A 24767-nucleotide genomic window follows, 5' to 3' on the forward strand; every position below is an offset into this window, starting at 1 on the left:
TGCCAAGTTTGGTTCAATTCCATTGTTAGTGGAGTTCAGAATGCCCTTTGATTGTAGCTGAACTATAAATCCGAGCAACTACAACTCCCAAATGACAAAATCAATTTTTTGAGTGATGGTCACTCATTGGGTTGTTAGGCATATTCTGTCCAAATTCGGTGTCAATTCGTCCAGCGGTTTTTGAGTTACGTTAATCCCACGAACGAAGATTACATTTTTATTTATATAGATAACACTATACTGTAATATTTTTAGTAATATTACTTGTAATATACAATATATAATTAACATTAGTATATTGTATTATTATTATATTGTATTACTATTATCAATTCATTATATTCTTAGCATAACACAGTGTGAGTATTATATAGTACTATATTGTTGCTGAGGAGAGTGGCCCCCCAATTGATGGTACAGGATACAAGGTAGAACTGTCTTTCTGGCTTCCCCTCTTCACTCTGACCCTAGAGCAGCAGTTGGTGCTGAAGGGAGGGCCCCCCAACTGAAGGTACAGGAGACAAGGTAGAACTGTCTTCCTGACTTCCCCTCTTCACTCTCACTGTAGCTCCTTGCAACCACATAACTCTGAGACACAGTCAGCTTGTGCTGCTTGGGCAATTCCACACCTAAGGACAGGGTTGGAGCATGCTGTGTTGCTCTTGGTATGAGTGAGGCTCTTTTGGGAAGCTGCCTTCTAATCTTCTGGATTTTTTTTTTTGTCGTGTCAGGAGCGACTTGAGAAACTGCAAGTCACTTCTGGTGTGAGAGAATTGGCCGTCTGCAAGGACGTTGCCCAGGGGACGCCCGGATGATTTGATGTTTTTATCATCCTTGTGGGAGGCTTCTCTCATGTCCCCGCATGAGGAGCTGAAGCTGATAGAGGGAGCTCATCCGCCTCTCCCCAGATTCGAACCTGCGACCTGTGGGTCTTCAGTCCTGCCAGCACAGGGGTTTAACCCATTGCGCCACTGGGGGCTCACATCTTCTGGAATGACAGTTGCTAAGTCTGTGCTCTCCTTCCTTTTCAGATGACAGTCTGGATTCCCTAGATGCTGACCAGCGGACCCACTTCCCCCAGTTTTCCTACTCGGCCAGCATACGGGAGTAGGTCGGCAGCCTTCCCACGGCACGCCTGAAGGCGAGATGGACAGGGGAGGGTGCCAGGCAGCAGGACTCCATGTGGGGGGAGGGTGTGTGTTTCTGGCTCCTTCCCCCCACTTTTCCCCCCATGGAGCTGCTCCTGCTGCACCCCAGCTTGCGGAGGGACTGCGTGGACTCCCCTGTGCCTGCTGCACTCGGCCTCCTGCAGCCGGGCCCCAGGGCAGGTCCTGCACATGCTACCATCAGGCAAGTCGCTTGGACAAGTGGAGCCCCTCTCCGCCTCCCCCTGACCTCCGAGCCCCTCTTGAGAATGGACTTGGGCATGTTTCTTCATTGCTTTTCATCGATCTGTGCCCTGCCATGGGCTTGCGTTTGGATGTTTGCTTGCAAAGCCACCTGAGTGGGAGGAAGCGGTCGTGCCGGTGCCAGAACATTTGCGTGAAGGTTGCCGGAGAAGGAAGGAACCTGTGGAATGGAAAGAACAGTTTGCAGCCACAAATGGGCATGCAGCACTCAATGGCACATTTTGTTGGGGGTGACAGCTGCTCCCCTTCCAACATGTTATGTGGATCATGGAGCACACAAACCCTCATAAGCAAGAGCCACGGGTGGCAGCAGTGTCTGTGATGCCACTGAAACAAGCATTGTGCAGCCGAAGCTGAGCGCTCGCCAACGGTTCCAGGTTTGCAGGAAAGGACCCAGTTCTGCAAACTCCTCTGCCCCTCCTTGACCTCCAACATGCTCAAAGAGGGAATTGGCATGGAGTGCCTGGGTCTGCCTCCCTTGTTTGCCCAAAGGCGGCTGCCAGGGTGCAAAGGAGAAGTCCTCCTGCTGCTGCTACATGTGGTTACCAAAGCAATAACGGCTCCCTTCTGAACTGTCTTAACCCAAGGGCAAGGCGTGTTCCCTCCTCCTATTCCTCACCACTAGATCTACTTTTCTATCGTACAGTTGGCCAGCAGGCCTGAGCCTTGGGTGGGTGTTTGGGCAGTTGTGGCCACACACAAACCTTTTTGCCACCTTCTGCTTCTCTTAGTATAGTGGGCTGACTTATAGGACAGCTGCCACTAGTAGGAACCCTCCTTCTGCCCCTGTGAACAGTCGGAAAGACGAGGTGCTGCCGGGGCAAGGGAGCTCAAGGTCACTTTATCCCACCTGAAAGAATTGGAGCAATTTGGAGTTCTCCCCTTGCAGAGATTGATTGGTCTGGACAGTTATCTCAGAGACATCAGTGTCTTTCTTTCTCTCAAATGCTGGTTGTGCACTTGATGCATTTTGCGGTTGCTACCTCGGGAGGGCAAAGAACTCGCCCTCTTTTGAAACATTTGTCTGGCTTGACCCTTGGAGTCAGCCCCCTATGCTGTAATTTCCATCTGGCTAGGCACCCCAGCAAGTGTGTTGCTTTGTCCCAAGTTGCACAGAGAGTGAGGAGATGTATATACGTGTCCCATTAGGGTCAGGACAAGGCAGTCTGTTTTCTTCAAACTGAAACCTTGGCTCCCTCGTGCCCTGGCCTCAGTTGCATTCCTTGCAAATCTTCCCTTCTCAGTCTGGAAGAGATGGCCTTCCCTTACTATAACATTGTCTTGTGAACTATCTCTACTCTTAAATGCCTTTCTCCCACAAAGATGTGCCCCACACAGCACCCACTGCTTTCTGTGCTAGCCTTCCTGTTGTTCCAGCTATGGATCAGGGATAGGCAGGAGACCAGGCAGACTGGCTGGCTACCTCTAGCCTTCAGTGTTTGCAGTGATGGGAGAGAAAGGACAGCGCTGAGATGGACACATTTTTAAACTTCCCCGAAAGGAACAGGGAAAAATTAGAGTCTGGCGCTCAGTCAATGCCCCAACCATCTTGGCCCTTTATGCTTTCTGATTCCATGTTTTTTTTTTCATCCTCAAGATGCCGATGTGTTCTGCCCTTTGTTCTCTCTCCCCATCACACACAAACTGACAAGCAAATCCCCATAAGTCTGAGATGAGCTTGTTCTTGTATAGCTGTGTAGAATCACAGAATGACTAGATTACCTTGAATGTCTTCAAATACCTTATGCTCTTTTGGGGCGGGGGGGGGGGGGGGAGTTCCCTCTTTGTCATTGTGGCTATGCTTGCTTTGGCAGCTATTACCCAGAGAGCAAAAGCAGCCCAAGCCCTAGGACTTTGCAAAGACCAACTGCGCCACTGTCTCTGTGACACTGTACGCTGGAGAGGGGATAGGAATGGTTGAAAATCCTGTGTATAGTTAGCAGGAGTAGAGTGGGGAAAGTGAACTCAGCTGAACACACAAGGTTGGATTATAACAAGAGTCTAGATCTCCCTCTTCCAGGAGTTCTCTACTCCGGTGCAGTGTCAGGAGAGAGAATGCTAATTGGAAGGAGAATATCCACCCATATAGAGTCATTTGCAGTGCTTTTCCTTTGGGGAGGCATGGAGCATTTCAGCTTGTATTCAGTCCATTGTTTAGATTTCCATTGGGTATGGTGTGGCAGTAGTCCAATACATCTTAATGGGTGGGGAGGCAACTGCACTATATATCAACGACGGAGCAGGATTATTAAAGGAACCTGATTCCCGTGGTGTATGGAAACTGCCTTATAATCCCTGGTCACCCCAACCTAAAATTGTCAACTCTGACAAGTTGAGTGAGGAAGAGGTGTAAGGATATCTGGGGGCAGGATCTACTGCCTGGTAGGCATGGTTCTAAATGGTTCTAAAGTACTTACAAAACTAAGGTGTACTGGTGCTTTGCTTCTAAAGTGTTTCTAAAGTTCTGGTGGTGAAAATTTCAGAATTCTTAAAACTTTCAAAATTTTGTTATAAAGGGCAGTTCCTAATTGGTTCTGTCATAAAAATCACCAGTACCAGAAATAATAATTAAAATTTGAAAGTTTTTTTAAAGTTCTGAAATTTTCACCACCAGAACTTTAGAAACACTTTAGAAGCAAAGCACCAGTGCTCCCTAGTTTTGTAAGTACTTTAGAACTTTAGAGCCATGGATTTCCCATGCCGACTGCCTAGTCTTTCTGGAATTAAACACAAGCCAACATGGCCTTTGTCTGCTAAGAGATCATAGGAGTGTGCAGTTCACAGGGACCACTGTGTTTTTGGGGAGTCCTTTCATTCACTCACTGAATACCAGGCGAAGTCAGTGAGAGACGCGGAACACAGAAGAGTGCTTCTGTGGGAAATCCTTCCCTCTGGTTAGGGATGGAAGAGTCCGTTACAAAAACAGCTGCCATTTCCGAGAACCATTCTCTTAGAACAGGGCTTCCTACATTGATGTGGGGGATTTAGCAGGCAAACATTAATGTGCCCTTTGCCTCTGAATTGTTTCTTTCCTGGACTGGCAGCTGGACCACCACTCTGAATAACACTGCCTTAGAACTTGTGTGCCAATGTTTGTTTGCATTGGGAAGCAAGAATCAAATCCTTACATAGCCTTCAAGCAGATCCTTGGAAAGTGCAAGGGGTACAATTGCAGACGGGATTGCTCTCGCAGGGCATGGGAATAGTCTTCTAAGCAGCTTTAAAGGGTCTGAGGTAATTGGGAGGAGCTGCTAATGGCCATGGTCTACAAGCCACCATGCTTCAAGGGCTGCTTTGCTCACACTACCTCTTCCTTGGCAATGAAAAAAGAGCAGCTCTGGTGTCTGAGCAAGGCTGCAAATCCAGTACTAGGCATGGGCAATCCATGATTCTAAAATACTTACAAAACTAAAGCTCTGGTGGTGAAAACTAGGCAGCGCTGGTGCTTTGCTTCTATAGTGTTGCAAACATTCTGGTGGTGAAAATTTCAGAACTCTAACAAAACTTCCAAATTTTTGTTATAAATGGCAGTTCTTAATTGTTTCTGTCATAAAAATCGCCAATAATGAAATTTTGAAAGTTTTGTTAGAGTTCTGAAATTTTCACCACCAGAACTTTAGCAACACTGTAGAAGCACAAGCACCAGCACAGCCTAGTTTTCACCACCAGAACTTTAGTTTTGTAACTACTTTAGAACCATTTAGAACCATGGATTGCCCATACCTACCCAGTACTCCAGAGGTTGCTGGCCTTCTCTGTTATGAATGATATGGGCACTCCTTCAGCCTTGCTTAGTGCCCCACAAACCTTGCAGGAGTCGTGATCGTGTTTTTGTTTGGAGGGGGGGGGGGGCAGCAGGAATCTACGCATCAGAAACAGATGTGGGTGCCCCATGCTTGCAGAACTCTTTCATTTCTTGAGCAATGGCTGCTACTGCGTGCTAAGCCCCCCGCCCAACCATTCTTGAGGGGTGAAGAATCCCCCCCCCCCTTGGAGGCAGGCAGCTAGTGCTGGAACAGGCCCAGCAAAGCAGGCTGGGGTCTGCAGGATTGCTGGCAGACCTGCTGACCATGGAGCACATTGCAGAGGTTTTTCTGTGGCCCAGCTCCAACTCTCTGAGCCCTTTCGCCTTAAGATCCCCATTAATGGGAAGCATTCCTGGGGTGTCTCAGCTGGATCCTGGTGATCCTGGCTAGTCATCCCATGTTCTTACCTCACCCCCAGCGGTGGCCCTTTACTGGTCAGTCCCAGTAAAGCTTCTTCCTCTTCCTGAATAGGAGAGACATCTGTTTGAATGTACTCGCACGCCTGACCCCCATCCAGCTGCAAGAGACCCCCAAATACCAACAAGCCATGACTCCACTCTTGTGCCATCGCCAGGACTCAGGTGGCCCTAGCTAATGGGTGGCCCTTATTGTTACAACCTCTCCAAAGAGCACGGCGCCTTTGGAAGCTGTTTCCTCTTCTAGACAGGTAGCCCCTTGGCCTGGATGACGACATTTCCCTCTGCTGGGTCTACAGGCAGCAGGCTGCCTAAGCATGGCTATGCTGCCCAGGGTTAGCGGGAGAGAGTAACAGGCTGATTCTAAGGTATCCTAGCCTTGTCCTTTTGCCATCTCACTGTCATCAGGTGCCAAGTGACACTTCGGGTGGGGTCAGGCTGGAACTGGCGCTATATCTTCGAATTAATTGAGGGCGCGGTAATGCCCCCATTTCCGCCCGGATGGGGAATTGGCGGATTTGGACTGAATACAGCAGCCACAGTTGCCCTGTGGCTACCACTTGGCCTTCTGTTTTCAGGGCAAGCCTTCCTTCGATGCCTGCCAAACGCCAAAGTGCCAGCGGTCTCAGAACCTCAATGTGACGCTTTGTGGTTTTCACAACTTGGTCTGCTTTCACCCTTCAGGAAAGAAACTTGGGGTCATAACCAAGACGTATAGGAAGGCTTGGATGCCCAGACGACGCATATGAATTCAGGGTGAAACCCACAGACGGACTTTTAAAAAACAGTGACGTGCATACAAACACGAGGAGTGGGGTTAATAAAAGTATTGTTCCCCCCCACTTGGTTTCTGTAGTTGTGGTAGTTGAGGTTTCTTAAACAGAGTACTGACCCTTGTTAGCAGCTTTGGGGAGGGGTGGGGGTGTTTCTGCTGATGTGCCGTGTTTTTGTTCTTTGTGGTCTCGCTTTCCAATTCTTGAAACCAAGCCCCCAGCAGCACTTGCAAACAGAGCCAGCCTTTCTCGGGCTTTTTGCCAAGATCAAGAATCGAGCTTGTAAAATAAGGTTTTCTGAGAGGCAAGTACTCCAGAGCATCTTTTGTAAAAAGTAGCCAATCATTAGGATGCACCTAGAAATGCTTGGGTTTTGTTGTTTTCAGTTGGGTTTTTTAAGCCTTGGAGGTGCCTTCCTCTACCCTTGGATTTGTACGGTACAAGCAATAAAAAAGTTTTGTTTTCTTTCTAGGATGTGTGCTCCTGTTCTTGCTGTAATACACTCGTCATTTTCAAGTTTTAGGGTGTTGAACCATCAACCCCCCCCCCCCCTCCAATTCCTCTGCAAAAAAAAGTGCTTAATAATCTTCCGTCCTGTATACAGTAGAGTCTCGCTTATCTGATATTTCCTCTTATCCGATGCTCTTATATGACGCCCCCTTTTCCTCCAGCATTTCCACTTAATTAAAGGAGTGCTCCCCAACTCTCTCTATTCCCAATAAGTGAACAAAGCAAGATGAGGAGGAGGAGAAAGGAGAAGAAAGGGAGAAAAGAGGCAGGACCAGAAGCGGAAGCATCCTCGCACCCCGCTGTGATTTCCATGCTCCTCTTCTGCATCCAGGCACTTCCTGCTGGGCTGCTCTCACACCAAAGCGTTGCCTTGCCTTAACCCTGGGAGTCGGGACCGGGGGGGGGGGGTCTCAAGGGGGTGCCAGAGGGGTCGCCAAAGACCATCAGAAAACACAGTATTTTCTGTTGGTTGTGGGGGTTCTGTGTCAGAAATTTGGCCCAATTCTATCATTGGTGAGATTCAGAATGCTCTTTGAGTGTAGGTGAACTATAAATCCCAAATTTCAAGGTCTATTGAGTATTCGTGCCAAGTTTGGTCCAGATCCATCATTGTTTCACGTCCACAGTGCTCTCTGGATATAGGTGAACCACAACTCCAAAACTCAAGGTCAATGGCCACCAAATTCAGTATTTTCTGTCGGTCATGGGAGTTCTGTGTGCCGAGTTTGGTTTAATTCCATTGTTGGTGGAGTTCAGAATGCTCTTTGTAGGTGAACTATAAGTCTCAGTAACTACAACTTCAAAATGACAAAATCAACCCCACCAGTATTTGGGTGTATTGGGTATTTGTGCCAAATTTAGACCAGTGAATGAAAATACATCCTGCATATCAGATATGTACATTACAATTCATGATAGTAGCAAAATTACATTTATGAAGTATCAACAAAAATAATGTTATGGTTGGGGGTCACCACAACATGAGGGACTGCATTAAGGAGTCACGGCATTAGGAAGGTTGAGAAACACTGCCTTAACCTTTTGAGTCCTTGTTGATAGTATTCTAGATGTCTAGCGTTGCATTGGATGAGTAACTAGGAAACTATAATCCGTTTTCGTTTATCTACGTTCTGCTGACCGTTTTATGTCGGATAAGTGAGACCCTACTGTATATTGAGTTCCATTTAGTATGTGGTATGCTTCCCTTGAGAGAGAGCATGATACAATGCTTTGAATGTGCATTATTCCTCCAAGGGTAGTAGTTATATGTCTTCAAGCCATTTCTGACTTACGTTGAACTTATCCTAGAGTTTTCTTGGTAGGATGTGTTCAGAGGCAGTTTGCCTGTGTCTTCTCTTAAGGCTGAAAGTGTGTGACTTGCTCAACTTCACCCAGTAGGTTTCCATGGCCAAGCAGGGATTTGACTGGGTGCATAAAAGGCTAGCTCAAATAGTCAAGAATGCTGGGGCAAGTCTCCTAATGAGGATAACATTAGCTTCTAAAAAAGGTAAGTGGGACCAAGAAAGCTGAACAAAATAAAACATTGTTAATAATAATGGTAATAATAACAAACAGAGGCAGTTGAAGCCTGGGTTTGGGGTGAGCTCCTGTTGTCAGCCCAGCTTCTGCTTACCTAGCAGTGAGTAGATAAATAGGTACTGCTTTGGTGGGAAGGTAATAACAGGTGCACATGTGGACATACTGGTGATTTGATCGGGAAAGCATCTACGGACAACAAAGCTCAGCATGGAAGATGTAGTGACAGCACCTTCCCATGGCCGGAGTCGAGCACATCCTCCAGATGCCAGCAATGGAAAAAGATGGGAAGAGCCTTTACCTCTGTTTATGTACTATCTGTCTCTGTTACTGTATATGTGTTCTGTAATCTGCCCTGAGTCCCCTTTGGGAGATAGGATGGAATATAAATAAAGTTTATTATTATTATTATTATTATTATTAGTAGTAGTAGTAGTAGTAGTATTAAAAACTCTAAAATTACAACAGCAAAACAACAGGGGAAACAATCAGGCACATCTAATCCCCTCTCAACAAAAGATTGCCCCAGGCACTGCCAGGCCATCAAATGCTAATCAAGGTGATCAGTTGAAACATTCACACCTAGCTCCAACAGACAAGAGTTCTTTGCGCCACCCTGGTCATTCCACAGATATATAAACCCCTTTTCCTAGTTCCAATAGACCTCACTACCTCTGAGGATGCTTGCCATAGATGCAGGTGAAATGTCAGGAGAAAATGCCTCTAGAACATGGCCATATAGCCCGAAAAAACCTACAACAACCCAGTGATTCTGGCCATGAAAGCCTTCGACAATACATTATTTATTTATTTATTTAAAATAACCACAACGCTATGTTGAAGCTGAAGCATAGGGGCAAGCAGCAATCCTTCCCCAGCAAGTAATTTAACTTTGGAATTTGCCATCACCAGATAGGGCAATGGCTGACAACCTGGGCCATGTATAATGTCAATTATATAAATAATTGTCCATTATTTAAATGTCAATTATATAAAGATATAAATAATAATAAACCCACTGAGCCCCTGGTAGTACAGTGGGTTAAATTGCTGAGCTGCTGAACTGAAAGGTTGTGAGTTCAAATCCAGGGAGTGGGGTGAACTCCTCCTGTTAGCCCCAGCTTCTGCCAACCTAGCAGTTCAAAAACATGCAAATGTGAGTAGATCTATAGGTATCGCTCCGGTGGGAAGGTAACGTCACTCCATGCAGTCATGCCGGCCACATGACCTTGGAGGTGTCTACTGACAATGCAGGCTCTTCAGCTTAGAAATGGAGATGAGCACCAACCCCCAGAATCGGACACGACTGGACTTAATGTCAGGGGAACACCTTTACCTTTACTGATATAAATTTAAGATTGCTAACTGAAGTCAATAATATCATTATTTATTTACACAGCACCATCTCATTGCACTTTGCACTCCACAAAATGAAAAGAAAGCCCCGTCAATACCATACAAAATAAATGCACATGCACCTCTCCCATCTCCATACACCCTTGCAGCAGATGTGTTTGGCACCATGTTCTGTGACAATGCATACCATGAGTTAGAATGGAAACATAAAACTCCAAAATGTCTCAGGACCCAGGCCTTCCTAGTGGTAGTGATCCCTTTTCTCCCTAACAAGCCTTAATTAACCCAACCTGGGAGCCAGTTGGAGTTTCCAGCCAGTCTTGTTCCTTTGGGGAAAGCTGAGCTACCTTCCGAACCTTCTTGATTTTGCCATTGGAAGTATGTGGGGCAAACCCACAACCTACCTTGCCACAAGCCCTTGGTCTGTGCTGCGGAGAGGGGTAAGAGATGTCTTTGAATCTATTAATTTGAACTCACTGGAGGGGAGAAGGCAACATTGAATAACTATTTTTAGAGAGGGTTGTTGTAGGGTTTTTTTGGGCTATATGGCCATGTTCTAGAGGCATTCTCTCCTGACGTTTCACCTGCATCTATGGCAAGCATCCTCAGAGGTAGCTCTCAGTGTAATGTGTTTGTTGCTGGTGAAGGGAATGTTTACATTCTGCACATGCTCAGATTTTTTGTTTTTCAAAATTGACATAGTGAGTTTCATCCTGTCTCTTTCTTTTGAGTAGATGGCTGGCTTTCCTAGCTTGCTCAAAGTCAAGACTGCAGAGGCAGAGGTCTCTTGTAGAGTCATGGGGCAGAATCTCTTTCTTATCCATTCAAAATTCTAGCTTTATGGGAAAGGGTCATTCTACTCCATATCCAGCAGGACTCATAAAATACTTTTGCCTCTCCTGAGCTGGATCTTTAGCAAGTGTAGGTGCCAGCTGGTGGATAAGTGGCATCCCTAAAGTTAGAGAGCTTGAACATTATAGGAATGGAAGGGAATACCTATCTGTTCCTTTAAACCAGTGTTTCTCAACCTAGGGGTCGGGACCCTTGGGGGGGGGGGGGTCGCAAGGGGGTGCCAAAGAGGTCAACAAAGACCATCAGAAAACACAATATTTTCTGTTGGTCATGGGTGTTCTTTGTGGGAAGTTTGGCCCAATTCTATCGTCGGTGGGTTTCAGAATGCTCTTTGTGTCATCTTATTTCCTGGTTTTGTGTGAAGCCAGGAAATTAGGCCATGCCTTAGATCTGACCTGTGTATATTTGAAACAAGGGCGAGGGTTGCAATGGAAATGGGAATAATGAAGGGAAGGGGTCAGCATAGATAGGAGGCGTGAAGGAAATAAACTGGCAGTTGGAATTTTGTTTCGTACCCCAATGTATGCTTTTGAATAAAGCCTACTTTGTTCGTGAGATTACTTTTTTTTTGCCTGAAAGCTATTGATTGTAGATAAATTATAAATCCCAGCAACTACAACTCCCAAATGTCAAGGTCTATTTTCCCCAAACTTCACCAGTGTTCACATTTGGGCATATTGAGTATTTGTGCCAAGTTTGGTCCAGATCTATCATTGTTTGAGTCCATAGTGCTCTCTTTGTTGGTGAACTACAACTCCCAAACTCAAGATCAATGCCCATCAAACCCTTCCAGTATTTTCTGTTGGTCATGGTAGTTCTGTGTGTCAAGTTTGATTCAATTCTATCATTGGTGGGGTTCAGAATGCTCTTTGATTGTAGGTGAACTATAAATCCCAGCAATGACAACTCCCAAATGTCAAGGTCTATTTCCCCCAAACTCCACCAGTGTTCACATTTGCGCATGTTGAGTATTTGTGCAAAGTTTGGTCCAGATCCATCATTGTTTGAGTCCACAGTGTTCTCTGGATGTAGGTGAACTACAACTCCAAAACTCAAGGTCAATGCCCACCAGATCCCGCTAGTATTTTCTGTTGGTCAAGGGAGTTCTGTGTGCCAATTTTGGTTCAATTCTATCATTGGTGGGGATCAAAATGCTCTTTGATTGTAGGTGAACTATAAATTCCAGCAACTATAACTCACAAATGTCAAGGTCTATTTTCCCCAAACTCCACCAGTGTTCACATTTGGGCAGAGTGAGTATTTTTGCCAAGTTTGGTCCACATCCATTATTGTTTGAGTCCATAGTGCTCTCTCTGTTGGTGAACTACAACTCCCAAACTCAAGGTCAATGGCCACCTAATCCTTACAGTATTTTCTGTTGGTCATGGGAGCTCTGTGTGCCAAGATTGGTTCAATTCCATCACTGGTGGAGTTCACAATGCTCTTTGATTGTAGGTGAACTATAAATCCCAGCAACTACCACTCCCAAATGACAAAATCTATCAAACAATGGAAGTCACCACAACATGAGCAACGGTCTTAAGGGGTTGTAGCATTAGGAAGGTTGAGAACCACTCTTTTAAATCCTCCCCAATTCTGCTTACTTGCAGGTGGCAGATGAGAAAAGGGAGCCTTTGAAAAGCAAGGACAACAAAGGTTTGAATAGTGAACAATCATGTGGAAAGGTGAGTGTTTTTCTAACTCATAGCCTGGATCTGCCTAGTTGGTGGCCATACTTTGATAGCTATCTTTTCGAGTAAGACAAGTTTCAGAGCTCACTTTAGTTGTGAAGCCTCATTCTCCCACATAAAAGGATTGAGTGCCAACAGCCCCAAATGGACAGGAGTGTGATGCCACTTAATGAGATGGAGAAGAATGAAGCCATGCTGTAGTAGGCATCCAAGAACAACAGTCCATGTACTGCAAGCATTTGTTTTGCTGAATGCTAACCGTGGCCTCTGAATGAACAAGGGAGATCAGGGTTGCCTTCCTGGTTTGTTCAAGCTCGTTTCCACTTCTATTTCTAGGAAAAATCTTCAGATATGAAAGTTAGGCACAGGGGGTGGATATGAAAAGGGCCTGTGTAAGAAGACTAAGCTAACATAGCGTTTTTCAACCTGGGGGCCGGAGCCCCTGGGGGGGTGTCGCCAAAGACCATCAGAAACACAATATTTTTTGATGGTCATGGGAGTTCTGTGTGGAAAGTTTGGCCCAATTCTATCGTCGGTGGGGTTCAGAATAGTCTTTGAACTATAAATCTCAGCAACTACAACTCCCAAATGTCAAGGCCTAGTTTCCCCAAACTACACTAGTGTCCACATTTGGGCATACTGAGTATTTGTGCCAAGTTCGGTCCAGATCCATCATTGTTTAAATCCACGATGCTCTCTGGATGTAGGTGAACTACAACTCCAAAACACAAGGTCAATGCCCACCAAACCCTTCCAGTATTTTCTGTTTGTCATGGGAGTTCTGTGTGCCAAGTTCGGTTCAATTCCATCATTGGTGGAGTTCAGAATGCTCTTTGATTGTAGGAGAACTATAAATCCCAGCAACTACAACTCCTAAATGACAAAATCAATCCCTCCCAATCCCACCAGTATTCAAATTTGGGTGTATCAGGTATTTGTGCCAAATTTGGTCCAATGAATGAAAATAATCCTGCGTATCAAATATTTACATTACGATTTATAACAGTAGCAAAATTACAGTTATGAAGTAGCAACAAAAAAAAGTTATAGTTGGGAGTCATCACAACACGAGGAACTGTATTAAGAAGTCGCGGCATTAGGAAGCTGGAGAACCATTGATCTAATCCAAACATTGCTTGATATTGAAGGTAGGTGTGCCAGGCAAGGGACCATCCCAAGCCCCAAATGAAATATTAATTACCTTGATGCGCAATGATAATAAATTATTATTATTATTATTATTATTAATAACAATAATAATAATAATAATAATAATAAAGCCATTAGAATCAATGCCATCAAAGCCAGAGTTGAAAAGTCGATGACAGATCCCATATGCAGACTCTGCAAGGAAGCAGATGAAACAATAGATCACATCCGCAGCTGCTACAAGAAGATCGCGCAGACAGACTACAAGCAGAGGCATAACACCATTGCTCAAATGATTCATTGGAACTTGTGCCACAAATACTATCTGCCTGTGATGAAGAACTGGTGGGACCACAAGCCAGAAAAAGTTACAGAGAATGAACATGTCAAGCTACTCTGGGACTTTTGGATTCAGACAGACAGAGTTTTGGAGCACCATATTCCTGACCTCACAATCATGTTAAAAAACAAAGTATGGATTGTTGATGTTGCAATCCCAGGTGACAGTAGGATTGAAGACAAATAACTGGAAAAGCTGACACGATATGAGGATTTAAAGATTGAACTGCAAAGACTCTGGCACAAGGCAGTAAAGGTGGTCCCAGTGGTGATCGGCGCTGACAATATTACCATCTGACAGCTGCAAAAGGCCACCTTACTGGGATCTGCACACATTATTCACCAATACATCACACAGTCCTAGACACTTGGGAAGTGTCCGACGTGTGATCCATTACAACAGCCAGCAGAGTGTCTGCTGTGGACTCATCTTGTTGTGTTTCAAATAATAATAATAATAATAATAATAATAATAATAATAATAATAATTATACCTTGGTCTTTTCATAGAATCATAGAATCAAAGAGTTGGAAGAGAACTCATGGGCCATCCAGTCCAACCCCCTGCCAAGAAGCAGGAATATTGCATTCAAATCACCCCTGACAAATGGCCATCCAGCCTCTGCTTAAAAGCTTCCAAAGAAGGAGCCTCCACCACACTCCGGGGCAGAGAGTTCCACTGCTGAACGGCTCTCACAGTCAGGACCAAGACCAAGATAGACCATCACAGCAACAACACAGCTTAAAAAAATATCATAATGCTTTTGCAACTATTGTACTTTGTGTGGATGCTTCAGGTGTCACTCCATCCAATTTCTCTCCATGCGATGGTGACCAATAGAGCAAGGAACTCTCACTGTTTGGGAAGGAAGCTGGTGACTTCTACATTTTTGCTGTTAACCTCTGTCTTCTTAAATTTGTCTTGCAGAAGAAAAAGGTCCCAGGAAGCAATGAAAAAGAATTGACATCTGAGAAGCTGGGGGCCATCTGTCCCAGGACTCTTCCAGAAGCCCCTCTGCAGAGAGGTAAGGAGTAGAAGGCAGAAAAGGGTATTCAGGGAGGACAGATTGCAGGATGAATACAAAATGGGGATGTGTTGGGAATGTTGAGAAGACTGCCTTGCAATGGAGCAGTGGTTCTCAACTTGTGAGTCCCCAAATGTTTTGGCCTTCAAGTCCCAGAAATCCTAACAGCTGGTAAACTCTAGGAGTTTTGGGAGTTGTAGGCCAAAACACTTGAAGACCCACCGGTTTGGAACCACTGCAATCGAGGGTAAAAAGACTCGTTTCATGTTTCCATTTGAATTCAATCTCTTCTCTCTTGGATGTCTGGAAAAAACAACAACAAGGTTAAAAATGAAGGCACTGACTAATTGCACAAAGTGTAAGCGAGTCAAATTGCACAACTATCGCACTCTTTCTCTCTGCCCTTTCCTCAGTTGTTCCTGCCTCAGAATCCCTCACTGAGGAACTGTCCCAAGCCATGCTGCGAATGAATATGGGCCTAGAGAGGGAATATGCTTACGACATCTTCAGCAGTATGATGGTGAGCTGGAAAAGGACAAAGACAACAGCAGGAAGTTGTATACCAGTCAGAGTTGTCCACTGATGGGGAGATTTGTAATTGTTTATCTGTTCAGTTACTTCCAATTTCATGACCTCATGGACCAGCCCACGGCAGAGCTCCCTGTTGGCCGTGGCCAACCCCAGCTCCATCAAGGTCAAGCCAGTCACTTCAAGGGTACCATCCATCCATCTTGCCCTTGATCGGCCCCTCTTCCTTTTTCCTTCCATTTTCCCCAGCATCATTGTCTTCTCCAAGCTTTCCTGTCTTCTCATGATGTGGCCAAAGTACTTCATCTTTGCCTCTCATATCCTTCCCTCCAGTCGGGCTTTATTTCCTGGAGAATGGATTGGATCTTCTTCTGGCCCAAGCAAGATCACCACAGTTCAAAAGTGTTAATTTGATGGGGAAGAGGCCATTCTAAAATCCCAAAGAAGGAAACAGTTGAATTTCCATGCTGGAGGGTGGCAGTTATCACAGGACTGAAGCAGCTTTTCACTTTCTGCACTTTTTGGATCTCCTAATTCCCAGAAGCCTCAACAATGTGGTTTTGTGAATGATGGGAGTTGCAGCCCCAAACCCCAGAGGATGGGTATCTTATTGATCAAGTTGGTCACTGTGTATTCATTGCTCAGGAGCAGACATGGGAGGCGGAGGGCCTTAGATTAAGTACTCTTTGTGGAAATATTCATTCTGGTCTAGTTCCAAAATTTGCAAAATAGCAACGGCAGAAGTTGGCCATAGGGTTGCCCTAGAAGACCTGGAAATTCCTAGAGAAACCAAATTAACCAAATCCATGCTAAATCAGATCTGCAGAAGTCAAACTCACAAATACGGAAGATCAACTGTAGTACCTGACTAAGCAATTTCATTACCATGACTTGCTAATCATGCAACCCCATGTTGCAAATTTGGCAACTGTACCAAAACAAAGTACAGATTTCATTGGCCTCAAAGTGGTTAACTTTGTCTGACATAGAGGAATAGGCAAAGGGGACGTATGTCTAGGCCAGAAACGGTGATGGCTTTGAAGAGGTGTGTACAAGATGCCAAAGATGAACCTTGGGGTGTCTTGTCTTCTCCTCCCTCAGCAGAAGCAGCAATCGTATGCCTTCCAAGCCTTTGACTTGCCACGCTCCATCACGCCGGAGATGCGTGCCCTTGTTATCGACTGGCTGGTGCAAGTTCATGTAGGTATTGGCAAAATTGCCCATCCAAATGGGGTTGCTGGATCCCTGAGTCTCCAGGTTTCCTGAGTTTTCCCAAGGTGGGAGACGAGGGTACACATTCCCCAGTTTTTGTGGGCACTGTTCCAGGGGAGAGGAAAGGGCTGTGTGCCGACCCACAGTTCAGACAACAGAGCAACACCTTCCAACAATTTGAGTTCAAAGTACAGCGTTCTACTTTCTCTAGAGTTAGGGGCACATGACTCCCCACAAAACCTGAAAAAAATCCACTTAAAATGTGCTTTTTTAACATTGGAGAATTCTTCTCTCTCTCTAGGTCCTCTTCCAATTATATGAGTCTAAATAATAATAATAATAATAATAATAATAATAATAATAACAACAACAACAAAACAACAACAACAGATAATAATAGATAATAATGCATGATAATATAATTGTAATTCCATCTTTGTACTTGAAAGAATGGGGTTGAACTGAATCTCCTTTGGGGTCCTTTCCAACTGTAGTACAGGTAAAGGTTTCCCTTTGACATTAAGTCTAGTCATGTCTGACTCTGAGGGGAAGTGCTCATCTCCATTTCTAAGCCAAAGAGTCAGCATTTTCCATAGACACCTGCAAGGCTATGTGGCCGGCATGACTGCATGGAGCGCCATTACCTTCCCACCCATTGATCTACTCAATTTTGCATGTTTTAAAACTGCTAGGTTGACAGAAGCTGGGGCTAACAGTGGCAGCTCACCCCAGTGCCCAGATTCAAACCTCCAACGTTTCGGTCAGCAAGTTCAGCAGCTCAGCGCTTTAATCTGCTGCACCACCAGGGGGATATAATTGATTGAATAATATAATACTTCCATCTTTCTGCTTGGCAGACCACTGGAAGCTGACTATAGAATCACACTGTAGGACCCTAGAGATTCCCAGACTGAAATGAGTAATCAAATCTGCAAATGTCAGATCTTTAAATGTGGAGGGGCAACCATATAAACAGCATCAATTGAATTGAGGTTCAGTTTATTCAACTAAAGTCGGGAGGAGATGGCTGAATTTTGGCCTTCCCAGTAGGCTCAGGCAAAAGCAAATTGCTGCAGCCTTTCCTAGCTTGTGTTTTCTTCCTCCATAATAACTTCGCTTGGGATTCTGGAAAGCATGCTGCCCTCTTAAGGTCCGTTGTTGGGTGAGGGAAGGGGGGTGATGCAAGACCAACCTGACCCCATGCTCTTCTGCCTATGTCACTGTCCCCAACCTGGACTTCTTCCCCTACCAGGACTATTTTTGTCTGTCTGATGAGACACTCTACCTGACAGTCTACCTGATGAATGCCTACATGAAAGCAGGCAAGGTGCGCATCCTCAGCCTTCAGCTCCTTGGCATCGCTTGCCTCTTCGTAGCCTGCAAGGTGGAAGACAGCACTTGCCCAGAGGTAAGGAGACAGCTGGGACTTTCCCCCTCTGAGGGCTTTGGGGGAAGGGAAACGGTGAAAGCCTTATTTGGGATGGCCCCTGTGTCTCAAATGCAGACACACGCAGATACTGCATTAGCAGAAGCCTCCTCTCCCCAAGTGTGCCTTTCCTTCTTACCTGCAGGTGAATCAGTTGTGCTTCATGACGCAGGACTCATTCACCTGGAAGGAGCTGCTGCGCATGGAGCGCAAGATCTTGACCCGCCTGAAGTTTGAACTACATTATGCCAACCCTCTCCACCTGCTCCACTGGGTGGCAGAAGTGGCCCAATCCACCTTGGAGGTAAATATCAGTAGCCTTAAGGAGGATGGGGGACCGCTGAGCCCCATCCAAGGATCTTATGCCCTCCAACTGTCTCAGTTGGTAGGGACAGTACCAGTTAATCCTCTGCTAACTAACTTTTTCCTCTGTCTCAACAACAGTGGTTCTCAACCTTCCCAATGTCGTGACCCTTTAATACAGTTCCTAATGTTGTGGTGACCCCCAACCATCAAAATATTTTCGTTGCTATTTCATAACTGGAATTTTGGTACTGTTATAAATGGTAATGTAAATTTCTGATATGCAGGATGTGTTTTCATTTACTTGACCAAATTTGGCACAAATACCCGATACACCCAAATTTGAATACTGGTGGATTTGTTGGAGGGGGAGGGTGGTTTTGTCATTTGGGAGTTGTAGTTACTGGGATTTATAGTTCACTTACAATCAAAGAGCATTCCGAACTCCACCAACAATGGAATTGAACCAAACTTGGCATACAGAACTCTCATGATCAACAGAAAATACTGGAAGGGTTTGGTGGGCATTGACCTTGAGTTTTGGAGTTGTAGTTCACCTGCATCCAGAGAGCCCTGTGGACTCAAACAATGATGGATCTGGACCAAACTTGCCACAAATACTCAGCATGCCCAAATGGGAACACTGGTGTAGTTTGGGAGAAATAGACCTTGACATTTCGGAGTTGTGGTTGCTGGGATATATAGTTCACTGAAAATCAAAGAGCATTCTAAACTCCACCAGCAATGGAATTGAACCAAACTTGGCACAAAGAACTCCCATGACCAACAGAAAATACTGGAAGGCTTTGGTGGGCATTGACCTTGAGTTTTGGAGTTGTAGTTCACCAACAGAGAGAGTACTATGGACTCAAACAATGATAGATCTGGACCAAACTTGCCACAAATACTCAACATGCCCAAATGTGAACACTGGTGGAATTTAGGGGAAATAGACCTTGACATTTGGGAGTTGTGGTTGCTGGGATTTATAGTTCACCGACAATCAAAGAGCATTCTGAACCCCACCAATGTTATCAGTGGGCCAAACTTCCCACACAGAACCCCCGTGTTTTGAAGGGGCGCAAACCTCTCTCCAGCCTCGCTCACTCTCCCTCGTCCTCCCATGCGCACCACGCTGCCATGCACCAAGCACGCCTGCTCTCCCCTCCACACAGAGTCTCAGAAACAGCCCTCCCCTTGGCTGAGAGGCCGGTCAATCATAGCAGAGGAGGGATTTTGCCAGGAGGATTCTCCGTCTGTTTCCAAAAAGGAAGAGACGAACAGGCGGAGAAATCTTCAGTCTTCTCTGCCAAAGGGGTTCCTCAGACCATCAAAAATATATGTTTTCTGAAAGTCTTTGGCAACTCTTCTGAAACCCCCTTGTGACCCCCCTCCCCCCCCCCCCCCCAGAGACCCTGACTCCCAGGTTGAGAAATGCTGTTCTAGAGGATTGGGAACCACTGAATTCCATCCAAGGATCCATGTCCTCTAACTGTCTCAATTTGGCAGGAATAGTGGCAGTTTCTGCTGACCCACTTTGCCTCTGTCTCTACAGTGCCCCATTTTCTTTTTCGTCCTCTCACTTCTTTGCCCACATCTTACTTCAGCTGCTGCAACGTGAATTCAGCGTGTAGAAATGGTTAATTCAGTAATAGAGAAAAAGAGTCAGCGAGTGGAATCTTATTCTTGCCAGAAGGCTCCAGAAAAAGCAAATTGCTGCAGACTTTGCTCTTCATCATCAATACCCATATTTACTTGAGTCTAATGCAACATTGAATCTAATGCTCACCTCAATTTCCAAAACCCTGAAACCAAAAAAAAAAAAAAAAAAGTACTTGCTGCTGAATATAATGCATAGTGGCTAAAAGTGTGCTCTTTGTAATTTGGTGCACATTAGGTTGATGTGAGTATTTTGGCCTGTATGGCCATGTTCCAGAAGCATTATTTCCTGAAATTTTTCAAACACATTTATGGCAGGCATCCTCAGAGGTTTTGAGGTTTGCACATTATTGTTGCTGGCTGCTTAGAATTCCTTCATTATAAACAACTAGCCGTCCCCTGGCACACGTTGCTGTGGCCCAGTCTGGTCATCTGGAAAATAAAGTAATGAGAAAGTGTTAGTTTCTAATATATGTAATTTCTTTCTGCTTGTGGGTAAACAATATTTGATAACGTTTTCTTGCCCTGGTGAAGGGAGTTGGACTAGGTGACCTTAAGTATTTTCTATTGGTCATAAGGGTTCTGTGTGGGAAGTTTGCCCCAATTCTATCGTTCATGGGTTTCAGAATGCTCTTTGATTGTAGGTGAACTATAAATCCCAGTAACTACAACTCCCAAATGTCAAGGTCTATTTCCCCCAAACTCCATCTGTGTTTCCAGTTGGGCATATGGAATATTTGTACCAAGTTGGTCCAGATCCATCATTGTTTGAGTCTACAGTGCTCTCTGGATGTAGGTGTATTACAACTCCCAAACTCAAGGTCAATGCTCACCAAATCTTTCTAGTGTTTTCTGTTGGTCATGGGAGTCCTGTGTGTCATCTTTGGTTCAATTCCATCATTGGTGTAGTTCAGAATGCTCTTTGATTTTAGGTGAACTATAAATCCCAAGAACTACAACTCCCAAATGACAAAATCAAAAAAAATTGAGCGAAGGACATACATTGGGTTGTTAGGTGTTTGCTGTCCAAATTTGGTGTCAATTCATCCAGTGGTTTTTGAGTTCTGTTAATCCCACAAACGAACATTACATTTTTATTTATATAGATTGTGTTAGAACTTTCCAAAGCTTCCAGCAATGGAAAAGAAAATCTTGGGTGTATTTATGTTGTAGAATGAATCCACTTTAATTGGTTCAATGCTATGGAATCCTGGGAGCTGTGGCTTTACAAGGGTTTGAGCATTCTCTGGTAAAGAATGCTAGTGCTTCACCAAACTACAAATCCCAGGATTGCATAGCATTGAGCCTTGGACATTTAATAAGAGATGACGTCCCTCAAAGAGGAGCTCCAGGTGCAACTCCTGAAGCAGCTTCCCCTTTTGCTTTGGATCGGCACTATGATTACTTTATGACACAAAGCATTATATTTGAGTAAATATGTTTATATTTGGTATTTCAACCCTAATCTAATGTTGCTTGACCACACAACACATCCTGGTTTGCATCTGTGAAATGTTGTCGGTTACTGGAGCCTACTACTGACTTGGGAAGAATTAACTCATTCTCCTCCCTCTACACCTGCCTTTCCAGGTACAGTACCTGGCCCGGTATTTCCTGGAGCTCTCGTTGATGGAGGTGGACTGTGTGCGTTTTGAGCCTGCTCAGCTGGCCCTGGCGGCCCTGCACTTGGCACAGCGCTTGCTTCTTCAGGAGGGGGGCACCAAGGAGATGCCCCAGGAAGGCTCCTGCAAACTCCACACATACAGGTAAGGGTTTGGGATCACACCCATGTTCCAATCTTGCCTCACCAGAGAGAGAAAGGGCAGTGCTTTGGCAGGCTTGGTGATAATGGCCACATTAAGGCAAACCTATCCTGGGGTTTCCAAAGACTAAGAGTGTGTGACTTGCCCAAGGTCACTCAATGGGTTTCCATGGCTAGAATCAGAGTCCAACACTCAAACTGCCACTGATTCTTCTAGAACAGCATTTCTCAACCTGGAGGTTGGGTTTCAGAGGGGTCACCAAAGACCATCAGAATAAACATATTTCTGATAGTCTTAGGCACCCCTTGGTAGAGAAGGCTGAAGATCTCTCCGCCTGTCTTTCTCTTCCTTTTTGGAAACAGACTGCCAATCCTCTCACCAAAAGCCCTCCTCCACTGTGATTGGTTGGCCTCTCAGCCAAAGGGAGGGCTATTTCTGAGACAAGCGGGGAGGGGAGAGCAGGTGTGCTCGGCGCATGGCAAGGTGGTGCACATGTGCTGGGTGAGGCTGAAGGGAGGCTTGTGTGAGCGAGTCCTTTCAAGGTATGGGGGTTTCATGTGAGAGGTATGGCCCAATTCTGTCATTGGTGGGATTCTGGATGCTCTTTGGTTGTAAGTGAACGATAAATGTCTGCAACTACAACTCCCAAATGGCAAGTCTATTTTCCATAAACTCCATTGATGTTCACATTTGGACATATTGAGAATTCATGCCAAGATTGGTCCAGGACTATCATTGTTTGAGTCCACATAGCTCTCTGAATGTAGGTGAACTACAACTCCAAAACTCAAGGTCAATACCCACGACGCAAGCTTGTACATGGGTTTCAACTATTTTGCTATTTCTAAAGTGTGGTTTTTGCCGATGATTCCTCAATTGGCAATCACCTTCATTTTAAATTCCCCACGTTGAGACAGGTAACGATGTCAAATTTCACATGTGATGGCAATTCTCCATTGTCCACTTGTAAACATAACAATGATGTTGTTCTGGAGGGATGGGCAGTATAGATTCCTTTCTTCTGCCATTATCTTTTTGAGACCCAAGAGGAAGGAATGGCAATTTATATCTTTTTGTAATGTGATCTGACATCAAAAAGTACTTCCGTGAGGGAAAAAAAACCCAAATGATTTTTTCATCAAAAGAAAAAAGGGGAGGAGACAGTGGGAGGAGAAATATGTCTCCTGTGTGATGGGAAGGCAAATGTGTGGCATAATGTAAAATAAACCATGTGTAGTTCATGTTTGATCGGCCCACATACTGCCTTGCCAGAGAAAGAAAATTTGCCACGCAGGTGAGCAATAAAGAAGAAGTAATTTATTTTTTGTAGTTCACTACAACCTACGTACAGTGTGATCAGTTGCATCAACTCACATAATGTCCTTTTACGAGAGATTTAAAATGGCCTTTCTTTATTCATGTGGATACACTCCTTCAGTAACCCATGAAGTGAGAGCACACTCCAAACTCTCTCTCTCTCTGCTTCTCTCTCATTCTTTCTGCACCTGCATAGCTCAAGCTTGAACAAACATGTAACAGTAACCAAAAGTCCCGGGCTCAGCCATCTCCCTTGACATAGCTCGATCAATCAGCTTCAGTTGACACACACACACATACACACTGATTCCTTGCATGCTCCAACAAAATGGATAATTTCAAATGAAAGCGGAATGAGGGAAAAAGTGCGATGGGTGTAGAAAAATAATTCATTTAATTTCCAAATGGGGCAATGCAAAGCTCTCAATGTTTTATTTATCATGTGGGATGAGGTCTAACAAGACAACAATGGAGGAATTCGTGACTCTTTCAGCTTATTATTACAATTCCCTGCAAAATCAGCATCCCTTATTTTCCTGTCATCTCACCTACTTTGATCCTTTTGCAGTGAGTCTGAGCTGTCTGCTGTGTATCCCTATATGGCCAAGGCTGCTTTGCGAGGACCCAACTCTCCCCTCTGTGCCACTTTCCTGAAATACTCCCGGCCTCAAAAGCTCTGCATCAGTACCAGCTTTGACATCACCGCCTCTGAATCTCTAAATCGCTGCCTGGGGAGCCCCATCCCATGAAGGAGTATTGCTTTATTATGATGCTGGTGCTGGGGTTGTATTATTTCACACTGTGTGGTGGAAGTCATTCCTGGCACCAATGAGTGGCATTCGACTAGAAACCCATCAGGATGGTCAAGTGTATAGAATTAATTGTGTTGCTGAGCAGTGTTTCTGTGCGTGTGTATGTCTTGCTCTCTCTATTTTCTACTATTTTTCTCTGTGCATGCACTATATGCCTTATTCTTCCTCTCTCTCTTTCTCTCTAATTCTCACTCAATGCATTTTAGCAAAATTTTGCTCCGAGGGCAGGTTTCCCCTCCTTGCCCAATCCTGTCGAATTGACACAAGACCTTTAAAAAAGAAAAGAATTGATGACCTGTAAGAAAACGGGGCTCTTCAAATGTCTAATAAAGTATATTATTCTCACCTTTGTCTTTTCCCGATTCTTCTTGCTGAGTTTCTTTTAAATGTGCCAGAACTGGGTTGAGTTTAAGACGTCCTCAGGAGTCCATTTGGTGCCCATCGTTGATACACATGACTGCTAGGACATAAGCTCTGTGGGTAGTAAAGCAGATGGGACACAGCATAGAATCAGCCTAGACCATTTACTGATGGAGTATAACACACTGTTCCAGCCAGTGATAGAAACAGCCTCCTAAACAACTAATTCTGATTGACCTCAGCCAGTATTTATTTATCGTAGCAGGAGCGAACCAATGTATTTGAGGAAACACAAAGTTTGCAAACTTGGCATTCTAATATTAAATGTCCTTTGACCAGTAGCTGGCCACTTGGAGTGCCTCTGGTGTTGCTGCAAGAAGGTCCTCCATTGTGCATGTGGCAGGGCCCAGGTTGCATTGCAGTAGGTGGTCTGTGGTTTGCTCTTCTCCACACTCGCATGTCTTGGGCTCCACTTTGTAGCCTCATTTCTTAAGGTTGGCTCTGCATCTCGTGGTGCCAGAGCGC

The 24767-nt window shown here is 44.9% G+C and overlaps 2 protein-coding genes across 4 annotated transcripts in view; both read left to right on the forward strand.

Moving 5' to 3' along the window:
* The window catches only part of LOC137094904 (RAC-beta serine/threonine-protein kinase), a 34861-nt gene extending 33454 nt beyond the window's left edge, over positions 1–1407 (forward strand). For all 3 annotated transcript variants that reach the window (XM_067460860.1, XM_067460859.1, XM_067460861.1), the window contains exon 14: positions 1032–1407. In XM_067460860.1, the coding sequence (XP_067316961.1) occupies positions 1032–1111 (80 nt within the window). In that variant the 3' untranslated portion in view covers positions 1112–1407. The remainder of the gene's footprint in view (positions 1–1031) is intronic.
* LOC137094864 (cyclin-P-like) lies at positions 1232–23835 on the forward strand. Its single transcript, XM_067460782.1, has 10 exons — positions 1232–1350; positions 6040–6109; positions 12269–12343; positions 14769–14862; positions 15276–15382; positions 16495–16590; positions 17855–18010; positions 18174–18332; positions 21581–21756; positions 23639–23835. Exons 1-10 carry the CDS (start codon positions 1232–1234, stop codon positions 23817–23819), a joined length of 1233 nt encoding a protein of 410 aa, XP_067316883.1. The 3' UTR covers positions 23820–23835.
* Positions 23836–24767: the final 932 nt, after the last annotated feature.

The sequence above is a fragment of the Anolis sagrei genome, chromosome X (genome assembly GCF_037176765.1).
Source record: "Anolis sagrei isolate rAnoSag1 chromosome X, rAnoSag1.mat, whole genome shotgun sequence".
Taxonomy (NCBI): domain Eukaryota; kingdom Metazoa; phylum Chordata; class Lepidosauria; order Squamata; family Dactyloidae; genus Anolis; species Anolis sagrei.

Coding starts and splice junctions, on each gene's coding strand:
- LOC137094864 (XM_067460782.1), top strand. CDS start 1,232: ATGGAGCTGCTCCTGCTGCACCCCAGCTTGCGGAGGGACTGCGTGGAC. Junction 16,591..17,854: donor ACTGGCTGGTGCAAGTTCAT/GTAGGTATTGGC, acceptor TTCCCCTACCAG/GACTATTTTTGTCTGTCTGA. Junction 18,011..18,173: donor AAGACAGCACTTGCCCAGAG/GTAAGGAGACAG, acceptor TCTTACCTGCAG/GTGAATCAGTTGTGCTTCAT.